The sequence below is a fragment of the Ranitomeya variabilis genome, chromosome 5, assembly GCF_051348905.1.
Source record: "Ranitomeya variabilis isolate aRanVar5 chromosome 5, aRanVar5.hap1, whole genome shotgun sequence".
In the NCBI taxonomy this organism is placed as follows: Eukaryota; Metazoa; Chordata; class Amphibia; order Anura; family Dendrobatidae; genus Ranitomeya; species Ranitomeya variabilis.
In genome coordinates this window covers 602,114,938-602,134,006 of record NC_135236.1, presented here as the reverse complement: position 1 = coordinate 602,134,006, position 19,069 = coordinate 602,114,938, and the positions used below count along the sequence as shown (strand labels likewise).

Sequence of the window (19,069 nt, the reverse complement as noted above, 5' to 3'; positions counted from 1 at the left end):
ATTAAATTTGCAAAAAATTTAACTTTTTTTTTTTTTCAGTGAAGATGGGGTGCAGTGTGTGCATTAATGAGAAAAAATGAACCTTATTTAATTTACCAAATGGCTGCAATGAAAGAGTGAAAAATTTAGAGGGGTCTGAATACTTTCCGTACCAACTGTATATTGAGGAACAAAGTCTCGAGATCCCCGTATATATTAGTTTGTGTGCCAATTATGCCCAAATCAGGGAATTAAGCAAGCTTTTATCTAATGTGTAAGGTGGCCTTTAGACCATGATTTCTGTTTATAGAAAACCGACAATTGCTATTGTCAATGGATGGCACCAGCGTCTCCAGGCGTTTGCCATTTTGAGAAAATATCTTTCTTGTAAAATACATCAGAATTTGCAACCAACGCTCTTACTTTAGTGGATACAATTTATTTTTAGCTAGTTGTAAGTCGGTCCATATTTCTCTACTTGCCAACATAAATTAGTTTTTTTTTTTTTTTTTTTGAAGGCTAAGTAGAGTTGGGTGCAAAGTCATGTTCATAGTCTGTGAGGACAACTAAAGGTACCTTCACACGAAACGAAGTTACAACGAGAACGACAACGATCCGTGACGTTGCAGCGTCCTCGCTAGCGATATCGTTTCGTTTGACACGCAGCAGCGATCAGGATCCTGCTGTGATGTCGCTGGTCGCTGAATAAAGTCCAGAACTTTATTTGGTCGTCAGACCGGTGTGTATCGTCAGGTTTGACACCAAAAGCAACGATACCAGCGATGTTTTACGCTGGTAACCAGGGTAAATATCGGGTTACTAAGCGCAGGGCCGCGCTTAGTAACCCGATGTTTACCCTGGTTACCAGCGTAAAAGTAAAAATAACAAACAGTACATGCTCACCTGCGCGTCCCCCGCTGTCCGCTTCCTGCTCTGACTGAGCGCCGGCCCTAAAGTGAAAGTAAAAGCACAGCGGTGACGTCACTGCTCTGCTGTTAGGGCCGGCGCTCACACAGTACAGGAAGGGGACGCGCAGGTGAGCATGTACTGTTTGTTATTTTTACTTTTACGCTGGTAACCAGGGTAAACATCGGGTTACTAAGCGCGGCCCTGCGCTTAGCAAACCGATGTTTACCCTAGTTACCCGGGGACTTCGGCATCGTTGGTCGCTGGAGAGCGGTCTGTGTGACAGCTCTCCAGCGACCAAACAGCGACGCTACAGCGATCGGCATCGTTGTCGCTATCACTGCAGCGTCGCTTCGTGTGAAGGTACCTTAAAGGGAGTCAGCGGTTTTCCCCCTTTCTACTTTCCCAGTCCCATCTTTCAGGCTTTCAGACAGAAGCTATTGACATTTGGCAAAGATGCAATTTGAACCTTGCCTAATGTGACTTTATAACACCTTCCCAACATGTGCCGTATGTGTACAGCGCTGCGGGAGCTGCGTTCCCACAAACCGACATACATATATTTTCATGATCGTGCAGGCTCACAATGAGCCTGCACAATCAGATGCAGGTGTAAGCAGTTTGTGAGAGCTGACAGTCTGTAGTTACTCCAACAGTCGGTGCTATCACTGATCGCAGGCGTTTGACTCCTCTGATACCGCTGCCAATAGTGACAGCAACATCAAGGGGCATCGCAGAGGGAGGAAGCTTCCTCTCTTCTCCAGTCGGCCCAATTCCTTTACAGTTGCTTTATACCGGTGGTCTCTATGGTGACCACAGAAAGATGGCCGCAGGGTTACTCGGGGACGGTGGCCTGTATGCTCCTGCTCAGAGCGCGAGTCTGCACGCCTCCTCCATGCCTGTTAGGCCATGTGCACACGCTGCGGATTCCATTGCAGAATTTTCCGCAGCGGTTTTGATAAATCTGCAGTGCAAAACCGCTGCGGTTTTTACTGCGGATTTATCACGGTTTTTATTGCGGTTTCCGCTGCGGGTTTTCACCTGCAGTTTCCTATTGGAGCAGGTGAAAAACCGCTGCGGATTCCGCACAAAGAATTGACATGCTGCGGAAAAAAAAAATGGTTGAAGATTGAAATAAAAAAAAAAATCACACAAATGAGAAAATATGAATCCAATAAATTTATGTAAAAACAAAAAAAGTACACATTTGTTAATGCCGTCCCCAGAATGACCCGATATATAAATGTCCCACTAGTTAACCCCTCCAGTGAACACCATAAAAAATAAATATAAAACAATGCTTTATCATACCGCCAAACAAAAGGTGGAATAAAAGGCAATAAAAAAGACAAAAGGGTATCTCTGAAAACATCATCTTGTCCTGCAAACAGCAAGCCGCCATACAGCTTGGTCAGTGGAAAAATAAGTTACAGCTCTCAAAATAGTGATGCAAAAATAATTTTTCTATAAAAGTTTTTACTGTATAAAAGTGCCAAAACATAACCGCAATGCCACACTTATATTTTTTTATCGTACTTTGGCAGTGCAAAAACTAGTTTTCGGATAAAAAGCGTTTTTTAATGTCTTACAAGTGTCAAACAGAAAACTGCTGTATCGAGTGTCGGCGTAAGAAATAAAACAAATTATTCACCTACTACTGAGTGTTTTTTTTTTTTTTTCTCCCTTCCGCTTCCCAAAAAGCGCATTAAGGCTCAGCTCACATCTGTCCTGCACTCTGCGCTGAGTGCCTACATCTGGGTTTCCGTGTACATCTCTGAAACGTGATTCACACGGAACCCCCAGCGAAAGATTTCCTATAATGAGTCAGATAGAGGCACTGTGGACATTTTCTGGCCTGTGATCCGGCAGTGTCCATCTTTTTAGGTGAACATAAAGCGTGGTTGGCCACAGTTTAATGCACTTCTGAAATGAAGGACAACAGTGAACAGAGGCCAGATGGAATCCAGAATAACTCTGCTACCTCATTACGTATAGTGAGTGGCAGCTCCCTTGGATTTCATCTGAATCGCGTCGCTTAGAGATTTAGATGAAAACCCTGATATAAGTGCTCAGCATAGAGCGCAGGATAAATATGATCCCAAATGTTTTGTAAAATGTTCACAACAAAAGCTTCATCTAAATCCACAAAAAAAGCCCCCACTGTGGTTCGTCATCTGTTAATGGAAATATAGTGTGCTTCAATGTTACTGGTAGTACAAAGGCTCTGGAAAAGCACTATAGCTCCCCCCCCCTTTCCTCCCAAAAGAAATTCAACAAATCCCGAGCTCCCAAAACCACATGCCTCCCTCCCTTCTGAGCCCCAGTGTGTCTAAGGCTACTTTCACACTAGCGTCGGGAACAACCCGTCGCTGTGCGTCGGGCCGCCGTTCCCGACGCTAGCGTGGTCTCCGCCGCACAACGGGGGCAGCGGATGCATTTTTCCCACGCATCCGCTGCCCCATTGTGAGGTGCGGGGAAGTGCGGGGAGGCGGGGGCGGAGTTCCGGCCGCGCATGCGCGGTCGGAAAAAGCGGACCGTCGGGAGCAAAAAACGTTACATGTAACGTTTTTTTTTCCCGACGGTCCGCTAACACACGCCCAAGCGTCGCAAAACGGACGCGACGTTTTGCAATGCGTCACAAATGCGTCGCTAATGCGTCGCTAATGCGTCGCTAATGTTAGTCTATGACGAAAAAAACGTATCCAGCAAGAACTTTTGCTGGATGCGTATTTTCGGCAAAACGACGCATTTGCGACGTATTGCAGTTAACGCTAGTGTGAAACTAGCCTTAACCATATGTAGCGTCCACATGTTTGACATTTCTGTAGTGATGAGAGCCCGCCGAATTTACTAGTGCGCGTCTCCAGAAGCTGGGCATAATGTACTGGTCACTACAGCGGCAGTTTGCAATTTTCACTCGGCAACATCCATTGTTGCTTGTTTCCGGAAAACGCCCATGGAGTCAAAATCGTCACTGCACCTGTATATAAATTCCCAAAGGGATAGGATTTCCAAAATGGGGTCACTTAAGGGGGATTCTGCTCTTCTAGCACTTAGAGGCTCTGTTTCTGGAGCCCTCGAACTGTCCTAGGAAAGTCTGCGCTCCAGGAGGTAAATGGAGCTTCATATCTACCGAATCTCGCCGTGTGGCAAAGCAGTACTGTCAGTCACATATTTGTTAAAAAAAAAAGTAAAATCTGGGGCTAAGGCTATGACGCATTTTTTGCCTTTTTTCAGCCGTTTTCCGCGGGGAAAAACGCTAAAAAATGCCTACATTAAGCATCCCATCATTTTAATGCATTCTGCAATTTTTGTGCACATGCTGTTTTTTTCCACGTAAAAAGCGCAGCATGTTCATTAATTGTGCGGATTTTTCGCGTTTTTTGCCGCTATATTATTGCATTGGGAAGCTCCAGAAAAAAACGCAAAAAATCCGCGAAAAAAAGCTCGAGTGGATTTCCTGCAGGGAAAAAGTCCCGGTTTTGTTCAGAAAAATTCTCCTAACATTCCTGATTGTGTGCACATAGCCTTAAACTACATTTTTGGTGGTTAAAAATGAAATTATTTTTTCTTCACTGCACAATATTATAAAACTCTGTGACACATCTATGGTGTCAGTATAATCACTGCACCCCTAGATGAATTCATTGAGAGGTGTAGTTTGTAAAATGGGGTCACTTATGGAGGGTTCTGCTGTTCTGGCACCTCAGGGGCTCTGCCAATATGACATGACACCCTCAAACCATTCCGGGAATATCTGAACTCCAATATGGTGCCTCTTCCCTTCTGAGCTTTGCACTGTGCCTCAAAAGTAGTATTCCCCTAACACATGGGGTATCGGTGAACTCCGGAGAAATTGCACAACAAATTTTGGGGTCCATATTCTCTTGTTAGCCTTGTGAAAAAAAATATTGGTTCTAAAGTAACATTTTTGTGTGTGTGTGTGGGGGGGGGTTAAATGTTCATTTAGTTTAGTTTTTTTTCCTTCCACATTGCTTCAGTTCCTGTGAAACACCTGAAGGGTTAATAAAGTTGTGACATAATTTTTATGCCCTTGTATCAGAGAGTTAAGTTTGAAAATTGCAAAATTTTCACCATATTTCTGATTCCCCCACAAATAAACGCAAGTTATATTGAACAAATGTTACCTCTATCATGAAGTATAGTAGGTCAGGAGAAAATGGTCCTAGAATATGTGGAATCCATTGAAGCGTTCCAGAGTTAGGGTATGTGCACACGTTGTGGATTCTCTGCGGATCCGCAGCGTTTTTTGCGGTGCAGATCCGCAAATGATTTACAGTACAATGTAAATCAATGAGAAAAAAAAAAGCTGTGCACACTTAGCGGAAAATCTGGTGCGGAAACACTGTGGATTAAAAGAAGTAGCATGTCGCTACTTTTTTGCGGATCTGCAGCGTTTTTGTACCCATTCCATTATAGAAAACTGCAGGGGTAAAAAACGCAGCAAAAACGCACAAAAAACGCTGCGGATCCACACAAAAGACGTGACAAATCCGCAGCTGCGTTTTCTGCCAGGAGAGGCAGAATCTGCACCAGAAATTCCTAAGGCTAATCTGCAACGTGTGCACATACCCTTATTACCATATAAAGTAACAGTGGTCAGAATTAAAATATCGCTGGGTCATGGGGCTGAAGGGGGTAAAAAAAACTGAAGGGAAATTTAGGATGCACAAGAACATTTGAGAATATTCTGCCACTCCATGAATGTTGGAGGCCGCTCTCGGCAGGGCAGCCTGTGACATTCCTTTACATTGCCTCCAGCATCCTCCTCATGTATCCTGTCCATTACAGGCCAGAAATGCTCAATGAGTGGCATTGTTATTAATGGTGCATGCACTGCAAACTGTGTTTAAACTACATTGCAGTTCTCGGGAGTTGCTAAGGCGTGTATCATAAGAGACTAATGTGCAAAAACTGTTATTAATCAGCATACTATTGTTGATGGGGAAAAGGATTCCCACTGGATTCAGCCATGTTCACACAAGCGTGTGTTTCATGCAGAAAAGTGGGGCACTTCTCATTTGTCATCCGTATACAATCCATTTTGAGGTTTTTTATGGTATATTGTTTTTTTTTTCTTCTTCCAGCAATTAATCTTCTACAAGACCATTTACAGTTTCCTAAATGTTACTTGATTTTCCTCATTTTAAAAGTTTTTTTTTTTTTTTAAATTTCATGTGTTTTATGTAGTTCTCTTTTCTCCATTAGGACTTTTGTGAAAATCCGATATCATTTTAGGTCAAACGTATACAGTAAAATTGAAAATTTTGAAGGGTTCACAAACTTTCAAGTATCACTGTATGTAGTAACATACTCTTGTGTTATAAAAACGCACCATCCATATTGCTTGGCTGAGATATGTGGGTCGTTGCCTTTCACAATTATATAACCTTGTTGGATGGACATCCTGTTCTGAACTCATAAACTTTAAAAGTTTGATAAAAGCTCCTCTTTACATGTTGAACTGGACACATAATGAAAGTGTGTGTAGAGCAAAGTAAAACATGTTTTGGGGTTTTTCCTAATTTTTCCCGTCTGTTTCTGAGATGTTAACACACGCCTAATGAGCTAAGTTTTTTAAAGCCCTAGTTATCAGAGTTTTCTCTGGGGGGACATGTATTTCTTCTGACTGTATAATATTAACCATTCATAAGTAGGCAGCAGCAATCAAGAGAAAAAAAAAATAAATTCCCCACAACAGCTTAGATCAGGTTTCCGGTATGTGAGATTTAATATTACAGCTAAGATCTCCTTTCTGACCGATTGCAAAGTGCTAGGAGTAGAGCATAGATGATGAACACCTTCCAGGTAAGGTTCCTGTGGGGAAGGGGCAGCACAGCGGAGTTAAGCTGTGTCACAGTACAAACCCTTCTGTCAGCTCTTCTCTCACAGCATTGTCACCTCTGTGGTACTGCCTCTCCCCCACACTTGCGGTCTAGAGATGTCAGTAATCACACTTATGTCTGCAGTGTTCAGGGCAACATCTAATATCTCTGCAGCGAGGGCAGGGCAGACTGTCATTTCATCTCACACCGATGTGGACTGCCTGTTCTGGACTACTTTTACTCACACACTGAGCCCCGCACCAAGCTATTGGGGAGGAGGGTGTTTCTTTCTCCAGTGTGTTTCTGGTTATGATTGGTCAGCATCAAACAGGTGAAGAAGTACACTCCCCCAGTGAAAAAACTGATCATTCATACTTGGACTTAAAAGTTAATTCATTAGGTGTCAAATACTTTGGCTAAAATCTCAGCAATGGAGAGGCAAAATAAAAAATAAAAACTTTATTCACCTCCTCCAACATGAAAAATTTGGTGACAGGTTCCTTTTTTAAAGGGAATCTGTCAATATAAGGTACTGTAAGTATTCAAAGCAAAAATTAGTGACTCTTGGTCGGCCAAAGAGTTCAGTGCATTTTTCCACTTGCCCTATTGTCATCTGTTTCTGCCTTTCTCTGACTCCTGTAATGCTGAGAATGTCAATCAAGGAAGAGGAGAGCGGAGGTAGATGGAAAACATGGTGGACACTGCACTAAACTATGTGCTCACTCCAAAGTTGCAGTAGTCATTTTGTGGCAGAAACATCCCTAATTCTTATGAATGATTTCCACAATATTATGGGGTGCAATGAATGGAGCAGAGATGAAGAATAACGCGGCCATTAGCCAGGACTCTGTAGTGCCCCATTGTCAGGATTACTTGGGGTCCTGTATCCTATGAAAACTTGCATTTGTGAGACTATAAATCCCCATGTAACTATGTCAGAGAAGCTGTGCTGACTAGTTACCTGTAACATCACACGATAAACTCATGAGAAATTCATGTGACCTGCCAGCAATGTGGGCACAGTCATCACTTTGGCTGGTGCGGATTCCTGTGACATGAATGTCTTCTATATGGTGATCCTGTGCTCCTCGGATTAAGGATGACCTCGGCTTATAAACCTGTTTATTTGGCCTCCTTGGGATATGTTCTCATGTGCCTATTATGTGCTGTACATTTGTCAGTGAGTTGCATGTTTTTCATGTGATTTTGTCGGAGTAGCCTGTACATTACAATTTGTGCTACAGATTTTTTAACTCATTCACAACTCTGCTTCTGTAATATGCAGCATATTATCCGCATGTAAGTCTGCAGTGGAGCATTACCGTAACTATGTCATTGCGTTGTGGGAGCATACTCCCAGGAGTATCAGTTGGGCATGCATGAAAAGGCAGAATGAAGTACGGCCCGTTCACATTGTGTGTCTCTCCCCATTCCTTACTCCTGAATCTCTGTAAAGCCGGCTGAACTGCTACAGTGCAGTAACGGAATCTACTGGTCCATGCAAAACCCAAAGTTGCATGTTTTGGCCTCTTTAACCTCAATACTTGGAAATAAATTCTATTTTTTATTTATTTATTTTTTTACATCTCGCTCCACGTTACCTCCTCTCTTCCTCTACCCATACTTGGATGTCAGCCGGCAGGGTGCCGCCATACATGTTAATACATTGGAAGATCCCGGTCAGGTTTGACCCCTTCATGTATCGCTAACTGAAATCCTATTGGACTTTTATTTTGGTTCTACTGAAATATATTCTCTTGAAGCCTTGTATGGTTGAGTAACAGCACTTTTCTAGGTGCTCCTAGGCTACGGTATGTGGTTGGTTCTCTTGTATATTGTTCAGCATGAACGTATGGTACAATGTGACTGGAGCTCATTAGAGGCAGCCATAGAGATGGAAAATTGCTGCATAATTCTGTTATTGGAAGTGTTCAGAACTATTACCTGCATCTATACATGTATATATGTCAATAAAATGATGTTTATCTGCTTTTCCTAAGGTCCCCTTCAAAACCCTATGATGTATTCACCACAGCAACCATTTGGACAAGGCTATGGTTCAGCACTTCCAGGCTCATACCCACAACAGATGCCAGCCAAAGCTCCTCCACAATCAGGACCTGGAGTTTATAACTATGGTGGATCTCAGCAAACTTTCCCCCAACCTGGAATTAATCAGGGATCCGGCCAGCCTTTCAATAGACCTCCTACAGGAACATCACCAGCGCCACTCATTACAAATACAAGGTCTTCTTCACCAAGGATGCCCCCTCCTCCTCAGAACTCAGTTGGACCACCAGCACCTGTAGGCAGCAGTCTTCCTCATGGGAGTCAGCCCACTCAGTCAAGCTGGCAGTATTTTCCAACGCCTTTAAGTCATGGACAGGTTCAACCTATGACCAATCATGTGTCGTCCACTGCAGGAGTCATCCCTGTCTCACCACCGACGCTTGGAAATTCACAGCCCCCCACTACTCAGCACTATGGACCTTCTTTTGGAGTTCATGCTCATCAAAACAGTTTTATGAGTCCAGGTAGTGTATGAAATCTAAGGGCTGTGCAGAAGTTAGATTTTCTTGTTCTTTCACATATGCAGATTTTGTGATGACAAACCACGAATGAGAGCCATATATTGTATATAAATGGTCTTATCAATGGGGGGTACTGCTCATCTCTTTGTAGGCTGAGGTCAGGCATGGTGGATATTCTCCATGCAGATAATGCTGTGAATTTCATGGTGTGCGGTGCAAAAGATGAAACTGGCTGATAATCTGCTGCATGTCCAGTGTACTGTGGCTGTCAGATACCTGCTGCGGATCCACATAACACATTTTCCACATACACATTTTCTGATGCTTGGAAAGTGGTTCTGAAAAATCCCTCTCATATGCATAGGAAGAGGTTTTAGGAAAATAGTTGTGTGAACATACCATAAATATTCTAATGTTTCTGTGCCCCCATGATGGGCAACACAACCATTTTCACGAGGCGCCAATGTGCAGATAAAAAGTATGAAGGATTTGATATATGGTACTAAACCAGATAACATGTATGAGGGGGCTGATATACTAAACCAGATAACAAGGCAGAGCATTGAGTTTGTAGGAGACTGTTTACATTCACACTTTGGTCTGCCATTGAGTTGCTCAGGCATTGTTCAATTTCACACCTTAGTTGGCCAATGTTTACTTTTGTACACCTCACTAAAGGTACCGTCACACTAGGCGATATCGCCAGCGATCCGTGACGTTGCAGCGTCCTGCATAGCGATATCGCTATGTTTGGCACGCAGCAGCGATCTGGATCCTGCTGGGATATCGCTGGTTGCAGGGAGAGTGGACGAACTTTCTTTCGTCGCAACTCTCCCGCTGACACCGCTGGATCGCCGTGTGTGACGCCGATCCAGCGATGTCTTCACTGGTATCCATGGTAAACATCGGGTTACTAAGCGCAGGGCCGCGCTTAGTAACCCGATATTTACCATGGATACCATGGTAAAAGTAAAAAAAAAACACTACATACTCACCGTCTGTTGTCCGTCACGTCCCCTGGAGCTTGCCGTACTGACTGTCTCAGCGCCGTCCGGCCGTAAAGCAGAGCCCAGCGGTGAACCTGCAGTAACAGCGGTTCACCGCTGGGCACCGCTGTTACGGCCGGCCGGCGCTGAGACACAGTCAGTACGGCAAGCGCCGAGGGACATGAAGGACGACAGAAGGTGCGTATGTAGTGTTTTTTTTTTTTTTTACATGGGGACTTCGGCATCGCTGAAGACAGTTTCAGCGATGCCGAAGTCGCTTGGTCGCTGGAGAGAGCTGTCTGTGTGACAGCTCCCCAGCGACCACACAGCAACTTACCAGCGATCACGTCGCTGGTCGCGATCGCTGGTAAGTTGCTTAGTGTAACGGTACCTTAAGGCTGGGTTCACATTGCGTTCAGTGACTCCGTTAAGCGGACTACGTTATAACGCAGTGGTTAACGCCGCCATTGAATGCAATGTCGGACGCATCACTAGCGCACGCCCACAATGGGCGTGCGCTAGCGATGTGCCATCATTGAGTGACGGACCCGAGACGCGGGCTGCAGCGTTTCCGGGTCCGTCACTGCTAGCGCAGATGGAGCTAGCAGATGCTCTATCTGTGCTAGCGCGATGGAACATCGGCACTTGCGTTAACAACAGCCCATTAGCGTATCTGCTGAACGGGCTGCTATTAACGCAATGTGAACCTAGCCTTATTTAAAGTGTACTAAGTCTCAACTGCCATCTCAGGTGACCAAGATGGAAAAACCTGGGAAAATCACAAAATAAATGGGTTTCACATACTGCTGTACTTGCTTTTTTTCACTAAAAACCCAGCAAAACCTACCTGCTTTTTTTTTTTTTTTTTTTTTAATTTCACTACCATAACTTTCAATAGGTGAAAAAACGCTGAGTGACATGCTGTATTGTGGGAAAAAAAACAAGCAAAGCACAGAATACTGAGGACAGCAAAAAGCGGTGTACACGAGATTTCTGAAATCTCAGACTTTTTGATTTTGCTGAAAATTAGCATAAATTCCTAGTGTGAACATAGCCTAAAACTGTCCTACTAGTTGACCCCTACAAGTGAACACCACAAAAAAAAGGTAAAAAACAAAGCTTTCTCATCATACCGCCAAACAAAGTGGAATAAAATACGATAAAGACGAATGTAAGTAAAAATAGTATCTCTGAAAACATCATCTTGTCCCACAAAAAACAAGCTGCCATACATCTCCTTCATCGGAAAAATAAGTTATAGCTCTCAGAATAAAGCGATGCAAAAAATTTGTTTTTTCTATAAAATTGTTTTTGTGTTAAAGCACCAAAACATGAAAATATATAAATGAGGAATTTATGTTGTCGTTCTGACAATAAGGGTGTGTCCACGGTCAGGTTTGCTTCAGGCTTTGGTCAGGATTTCATGCAGGTAAAATCCTGACCAAAACTGCACCTGAGGTCACTGGCAGGTCACTTGCTGTGTTCCTGCGTGTTTTGCTCATTGTAGCAACATGCTGCGTTCTTAAAAAACACAACGCATGTGCATTTTTGCGGGAAAAACGCGTGTGTTTTTTAATGCACAGTGGAGACGGGATTTCATTAAATCCCCTCCACTATGCTGTAACATCTGGACGCTGAGTTTTTGACGCTGCGGCTCAGCGCTGTGTCAAAAACGCAGCGTTTCCAGAACGTGGACACATACCCTAAAAATAAAGCTGCCTTATCAATTTTACCACACTGAAACCGCATTTAAAAAAAAAAAAAATTCCTGAATTGCTGTTTTTGTTCATTCTACCTCCCAAAAATAAGGCAATAAAAAAAATGTAATTTGCCCGAAAATAGGACCAACAAACAATGTCAACTCGTCCTGCAAAAAAAAGCCCCCACATGACTGTCAGCTGAAATAAGAAAATTATAGCTATCAAAATATGACTATGCGCAATGAAAAGTATCCTTTAGTGTGTCGCTGTAATCGCACCGACCCGAAGAATAAAGTTGCCTAATCACTTATACCGCACGAGGAACGGCGTAAAAATTAAATAAAAACTAATTTTTCACCTGTTTTTTGTTCATTCTGCGTCCCAAAGATCGCAGTAAGGCTTGGCTCACATTTATCCTGCACTCTGTGCAGAGGACTTAGGCTAAGTTCACACTAGCGTTGTGCGCCGCTGCGTCGGCGACGCAACGCACAACGCACGCAAAAACGCGGCAAAACGCACGCAAAAACGCTGCGTTTTGCGACGCATGCGTCGGTTTTTGCCGAAAATCGGACGCAAGAAAAATGCAACTTGCTGCGTTTTCTTGGTCCGACGCTTGCGGCAAAAAAGACGCAAGTGTCGCACAACGCAACACAAAAAAACGCATGCGTCCCCCATGTTAAGTATAGGGGCGCATGACGCATGCGTCGCCGCTGCGTCGCCGACGCAAACCCGACGCAAATTAGCTTAACGCTAATGTGAACGTAGCCTTACACCGGGGTTTCCATGTAAATCTTTGAAATGAGCGATTCAGACGGAACCTCCGGCGGAAGATTCCCTTTAAGAAGGCAGATGGAGGCACTGTGGACGCCATTAGACGTGTGATCTGGCAGTGTCCGTCTTTTTAGACGTGCATAAATGAGCCATCTGCTACTTTTTTGTGCACCTCTGAAAAGGACAACGCTGAACAGAGGCCAGAGTAACTCTGCTGCACAATAGTGAAGGGATCCCTTGGGGGTTTTATCTGAATCATGTCACTCGGAGATTTAAAATTTAAAGGGAATTCCTGATGTAAGTGCTCAGTGTAGAGCACCGGATAATTGTGATCAAAAATAGTAATGTAAAAAGTTCCCAACAAAAGCCTAAACTCCATCTTTGGGGGGTCCATTTTCCCCTGTTGTGAAAAAAAAAAAAAAGGACTAAACATTTTTGTGGGGAATTTTTTTTTGCTCCATTTTATAAACTTCCATGAATCACCTAGGGGTTCAAGGTGCCCACCACACATCTAGATAATTCCTTGAGGGGAGGGGAGGTCTTGTTTCCACTTTTTGGGCACATCAGGGGCTCTCCAAACAGGACACTGCACCCGCAGAACATTCCATCAGAATCTGCATTCCAAAATGTCACTCCGTCCTTTCTGAACTCTGCTCTGCGCCCAAATAGTAGTTTCCCCCCACATATGGAGTATCTGCGTACTTGGGAGACATTGCACAACAAATTTTGGTGTCCATTTTCTCCTGTTACCCTTGTGAAAATAAATTTGGGGCTAAAAAATATTTTTGTGAGGAAAATGTGATTTTCATCGCTCAACGTTCTAAACTTCTGTGAAGCACCTGATGGTTCAATGTACTCAACACAAATCTAAATAAGTTCCTTGAGGGGTCTAGTTTCTAAAATGGTGTCACTTGTGGGGGGTTTCTACTGTTTAGGCACATCATGGGCTCTCCAAACGCAACATGGCGTCTGCTAATTATTCCAGCAAATTTTACATTCAAAAAGTCAAATGGCGCTCCTTCCCTTCCGAGCCCTGCCGTGCGCCCAATCAGTGGTTTTCCTCCCCATATGGTGAATCGACGTACTCTAGTGAAATTGCACAACAAATTTTGGGGTCCATTTTTTTTTTTCTTTCCTGATATTCTTGCAAAAAAAAATTGGATCTTAAGTAAAATGTTTGTGAATAAGTTACCGTAAGGTTTTTTTTTTTTTTCCTGTTTCTCCTTCCACATTCCATTAATTCCTGTGAAGCGCCTGAAGCGTTTAAACAGCTTGAAGGGTGCAGTTTTTAGAATGGTGCCACTTTTTGGTATTTTCTGCCATATAAGCCCCTCAGTCACTTCCAATGTGATGTGAAGTCCCTAAAAAATCCTAGGTAAAAAAATTGAAATTGTACCTTTTTATTTTTTTTTTTTCTCCAATTTCCGCACACTTTGGAATTTTTTTTCCCTGTTTTGCAGTACACTGTGTGGTAGTATGAATGGTGTCATCCAAAACTATAAGGCTATGTGCACACGATGCAGATTTGCTGCGGATCCGCAGCGGCTTTTTCCAAGCAGAAACGCTGCAGATCCACACTGTGATGTACAGTACAATGTTGTTAAATGGGGAAAAAAAATAGCTGTGCGGAATTGCTGCGGATTTCAAAGAAGTGCATGTCACTTCTTTTGTGCGGATCTGCAGCATTTCTGCACTCCATGTTAAAAATCCGCAGTGGCAAAAACCACATCAATTCCGCATAAGAAACGCAAAAAATCCGCATAAAAACCGCGGCAAATCCACGGCTGCGGATTCTGCCTGGAGATGCGGATTTTGTGCAGAAAATTCTGCACCTCTTTTCTTACGTGTGCACATAGCCTAACTCGACATGCAAAAAAGCTCTCATACAGCTATGTAGATTGGGGGGGGGGGGGGTGGAGAAAAAAATTATGGCTCTTGGGAGAAGGGGAGGAAAAAAAAAACGGAAAATGGCCATGTCGTGAAGGAGCTGAGCTTGTAAATATGGCTGTAATTCCTAAATGAATCCTCCTATGTTTCAAAACACTCTTTTTCGGCGATTACATTGTATCTCCGTTCATACTGCACCCACACACAAATAATACACCATTTGAAAGGTAAACTTGCCCCATCAGCAAGAAAATAGCCAAACTAACCACACATCCACGATGTGATCATAAAATACAGTTTAAACATTAATTTTCTTAAAAGGAAAAATGATCTGCAGGTGGCACCACACTACCCCAAAGCACACTACCACAAAGCTGCATACAGACATCACAAACAAAGCCTAACATCTACCTTGGGGGCTTTCCAGCTTGCCGAACTCCTTGCCCAGCCGATTTCAGGCACATTGGAGGATTGCACACTTCACTGCATGCGAATCACATAAGCAAACACATTTGTAAACATGCACTGCTTTTTCACTGATTACTTCGCCCCCCACACACAAATAATACACCATTTGAAAGGTAAACTTGCCCCCTTCAGCAACAAAAGACACAAACAAACCACACATTCACGATTTGATCAATAAATAGTCACATTCATTTTCAGAAACCTGCAGAAAAAAAGCAATAACCTGCAGGTGGCACCACAACCTCAAGACATTTTTTTTTTTTTTTTTTTTTTTAGCCTCTACTTATCAAACCAATTTATTGTATTACCAATCTACATATATAAATACCTGATAAAAAATAAAAAAACAAACACATGAGTCATGCACACAGTGAACAAGCCTGTAGGCACATTGTTCACACCACCAAGAGACTGAAAACACACACAAAAAAAGCACAGTAAGGCTATGTGCACACGATGCGGAATTGCTGCGGATCCGCAGCGGATTTTTCCACGCAGAAACGCTGCAGATCCACACTGTGATGTACAGTACAATGTTATTCAATGGATTAAAAAAAAAAGCTGTGCAGATGGTGCCAAAAAATCAGTGCAGAATTGCTGCGGATTTCAAAGAAGTGCATGTCCCTTCTTTTATGCAGATCTGCAGCGTTTCTGCACCCCTCCCATGTTAAAAATCCGCAGTTGCAAAATCCGCACAAAATCCGCATAAAAACTGTGGCAAATCTGCGGCTGCGGATTTTGTGCAGAAAATTCTGCACCTCTTTTCCTACGTGTGCACATAGATTAAAACCAAAAGAATACTCTGTTGCAAAAAATATCCATAAACAGCAAGTGCTAATAAAAGGATGGAAATACACAGGGCATTTGGTTAATGCGTTTTTTTTTGCAAAAAAATTTATATTGAGCCACTCTACCAAACGTCAAGGTATACCCATATTAGAGCAGTCCTAACTAATGTATGTAATCCCTATCTGATGTATTTAAAAACCTGGTCATATGTATAGTACCTGTATGAGCAGGATTCAGAAAGGAAATGTCCAATGTGGACACGCTGCATAGAACAGCTCTAAGGCTATGTGCACACGCTGCGGAATGGTATGCGGATTTTTCCGCACTGATTTTGATAAATCCGCAGGGCAAAAACACTACGTTTTTTCCTGTGGATTTACCGCGGTTTTTGTGCGGATTCTACTGCGGTTTTCTATTATGGAGCAGGTGTAAAACCGCTGCGGAATCCGCACAAAGAATTGACATGCTGCAGAAAATAAACCGCTGCGTTTCCGCGCGTTTTTTTCCGCAGCATGTGCAGAGCCGTTTTTATTTTCCATAGGTTTACATGGTACTGTACACCGCATGGAAAACTGCTGCCGATCCGCAGCGTCAAAAACGCTGCGGATCCGCAGTAAAAACCGCAACGTGTGAACACGGCCTTATGTGCATGGCTCACAAGGAGGATGCACACACACCCCACACCCACCCACCAACCAACCAAAAGTTTGAACTTCTCATTTAAAGATTTTTCTGTATTTTCATGACTATGAAAATTGTACGTTCACGCTGAAGGCATCAAAACTATGAATTAACACATGTGGAATTATATACCGTATTTTACGCTTTGTAAGACGCTCCGGATTATAAGACGCACCCCAAATTTTGAGGAGAAAAATAGGGAAAAACTTTTTTTAATAAATTGGTGGGGCGTCTTATAATCCATGCGTCTTATTACTTACCAGGGGTTGTGGCTGTGGTGGATCAGGGTCCCAGGGTCGTTGCTGGAGGCAGGAGTGGAGCATTGCTGCAGGCTGGGATGAGGGGGTCTGCAGGGGGCTTCTGTGCTGCAGGGGGGCTCCTGTGCTGCAGGCTGGGATGAGGGGTCTGCAGGGGGCTCCTGTGTTGCAGGGCTGTGTCCGATGCTGCAGGGCTGTCTCCGGTGCTGCAGGGGGCTCTGGCGACATTTTGTGAAAGGCCACAGCCCCCGGCAGTTCGTCCATGCATTCCTGTATGACTGACTCCGGGAAAATGGCCACCGGAATCTCGAGAGATGAGATCGCAGCGCTGAAATCTCATCTCCCGAGATTCCGGCGGCCATTTTCCCGGAGTCAGTCATACTGGAACTAACTCCGGGAAAATGGCCGCCGGAATCTCGAGAGATGAGATCTCAGCACTGAAATCTCATCTCCCGAGATTCCGGCGGCCATTTTCCCGGAATTAGTCATACTGGAACGCATGGACGAACTGCCGGGGGGCTCTGGTCTTTCACAAAATGTCGCCAGAGCCCACCGCAGCACCGGAGCCTCCAGCATCACCCGGGGAAGCAGCGGACAACACCGGCGGCGGACGACAGCGGTGGCGGGCGGTAGCGGCGGCGGACACCCTCCTGTAATGGTAAGCGGTATATCCGCTTTGTTAGACGCACCCACATTTCCCCCCCCAAATTTGGGGGAAATAAAGTGCGTCTTACAAAGCGTAAAATACGGTACTTAACAAAAAACTGTGAAACAACTGAAATTATGTCTTATATTCTACATTCTTCAAAGTAGCCACCTTTTGCTTTGATGACTGCTGTGCACACTCTTGGCATTCTCTTGATGAGCTTCAAGAGGTAGTCACCGGGAATGGTCTTCCAACAATCTTGAAGGAGTTCCCAGAGATGCTTAGCACTTGTTGGCCCTTTTGCCTTCACTCTGTGGTCCACCTCACCCCAAACCCATCTCAATTGGGTTCAGGTCTGGTGACTGTGGAGGCCAGGTCATCTGGCGTAGCACCCCATCACTCTTCTTGGTCAAATAGCCCTTACACAGCCTGAAGGTGTTGAAAAATAAATGTATGCCTTCAATTTTGAATAAATCCCCAACAGTGTCACCAGGAAAGCACCCCCACACCATCACACCTCCTCCTCCATGCTTCACGGTGGGACCCAGGCATGTAGAGTCCATCCGTTCACCTTTTCTGCGTCGCACAAAGACACGGTGGTTGGAACCAAAGATCTCAAATTTGGACTCATCAGACCAAAGCACAGATTTCCACTGGTCTAATGTTCATTCCTTGTGTTCTTTAGCCCAAACAAGTCTCTTCTGCTTGTTGCCTGTCCTTAGCAGTGGTTTCCTGGCAGCTATATTACCATGAAGGCCTGCTGCACAAAGTCTCCTCTTAACAGTTGTTGTAGAGATGTGTCTGCTGCTAGAACTCTGTGTGGCATTGACCTGGTCTCTAATCTGAGCTGCTGTTAACCTGTGATTTCTGAGGCAGGTGACTCGGATAAACTTATCCTCAGAAGCAGAGGTGACTCTTAAGGCCCCGTCTCACACAGCGACGCTGCAGCGATACAGACAACGATGCTGATCGCTGCAGCGTCGCTGTGTGGTCGCTGGGGAGCTGTCACACAGACAGCTCTCTCCAGCGACCAACGATCAGGGGAACGACTTCGGCATCGTTGAAACTGTCTTCAACGATGCCGAAGTCCCCCTGCAGCACCCGGGTAACCAGGGTAAACATCGGGTTACTAAGCGCAGGGCCGCGCTTAGTAACCCGATGTTTACCCTGGTTACCAGCGTAAATGTAAAAAAAAACAAACAGTACATACTCACCATCTGTTGCCCGTCAGGTCCCTTGGCGTCTGCTTCCCGCTCTGACTGAGCCGCCGTACAGTGAGAGCAGAGCGCAGCGGTGACGTCACTGCTGTGCTCTCACTTTACGGCGGCTCAGTCAGAGCAGGAAGCAGACGCCAAGGGACCTGACGGGCAACAGATGGTGAGTATGTAGTGTTTTTTTTTTTTTTACATTTACGCTGGTAACCAGGGTAAACATCGGGTTACTAAGCGCGGCCCTGCGCTTAGTAACCCGATATTTACCCTGGTTACCAGTGAAGACATCGCTGGATCGGTGTCACACACACCGATTCAGCGATGTCAGCGGGACCTCAACGACCAAAAAAAGGTCCAGGCCATTCCGACACGACCAGCGATCTCGCAGCAGGGGCCTGGTCACTGGTACGT

At 44.4% G+C, this 19,069-nt stretch overlaps 1 protein-coding gene across 1 annotated transcript in view; it reads left to right on the top strand.

Moving 5' to 3' along the window:
• The window catches only part of SEC24A (SEC24 homolog A, COPII component), a 93,831-nt gene that overhangs the window by 6,969 nt on the left and 67,793 nt on the right, over positions 1-19,069 (top strand). Inside the window, exon 2 of the mRNA XM_077266041.1 lies at positions 8,732-9,265. Coding sequence (XP_077122156.1) covers positions 8,732-9,265 — 534 coding nt within the window. The remainder of the gene's footprint in view (positions 1-8,731; positions 9,266-19,069) is intronic.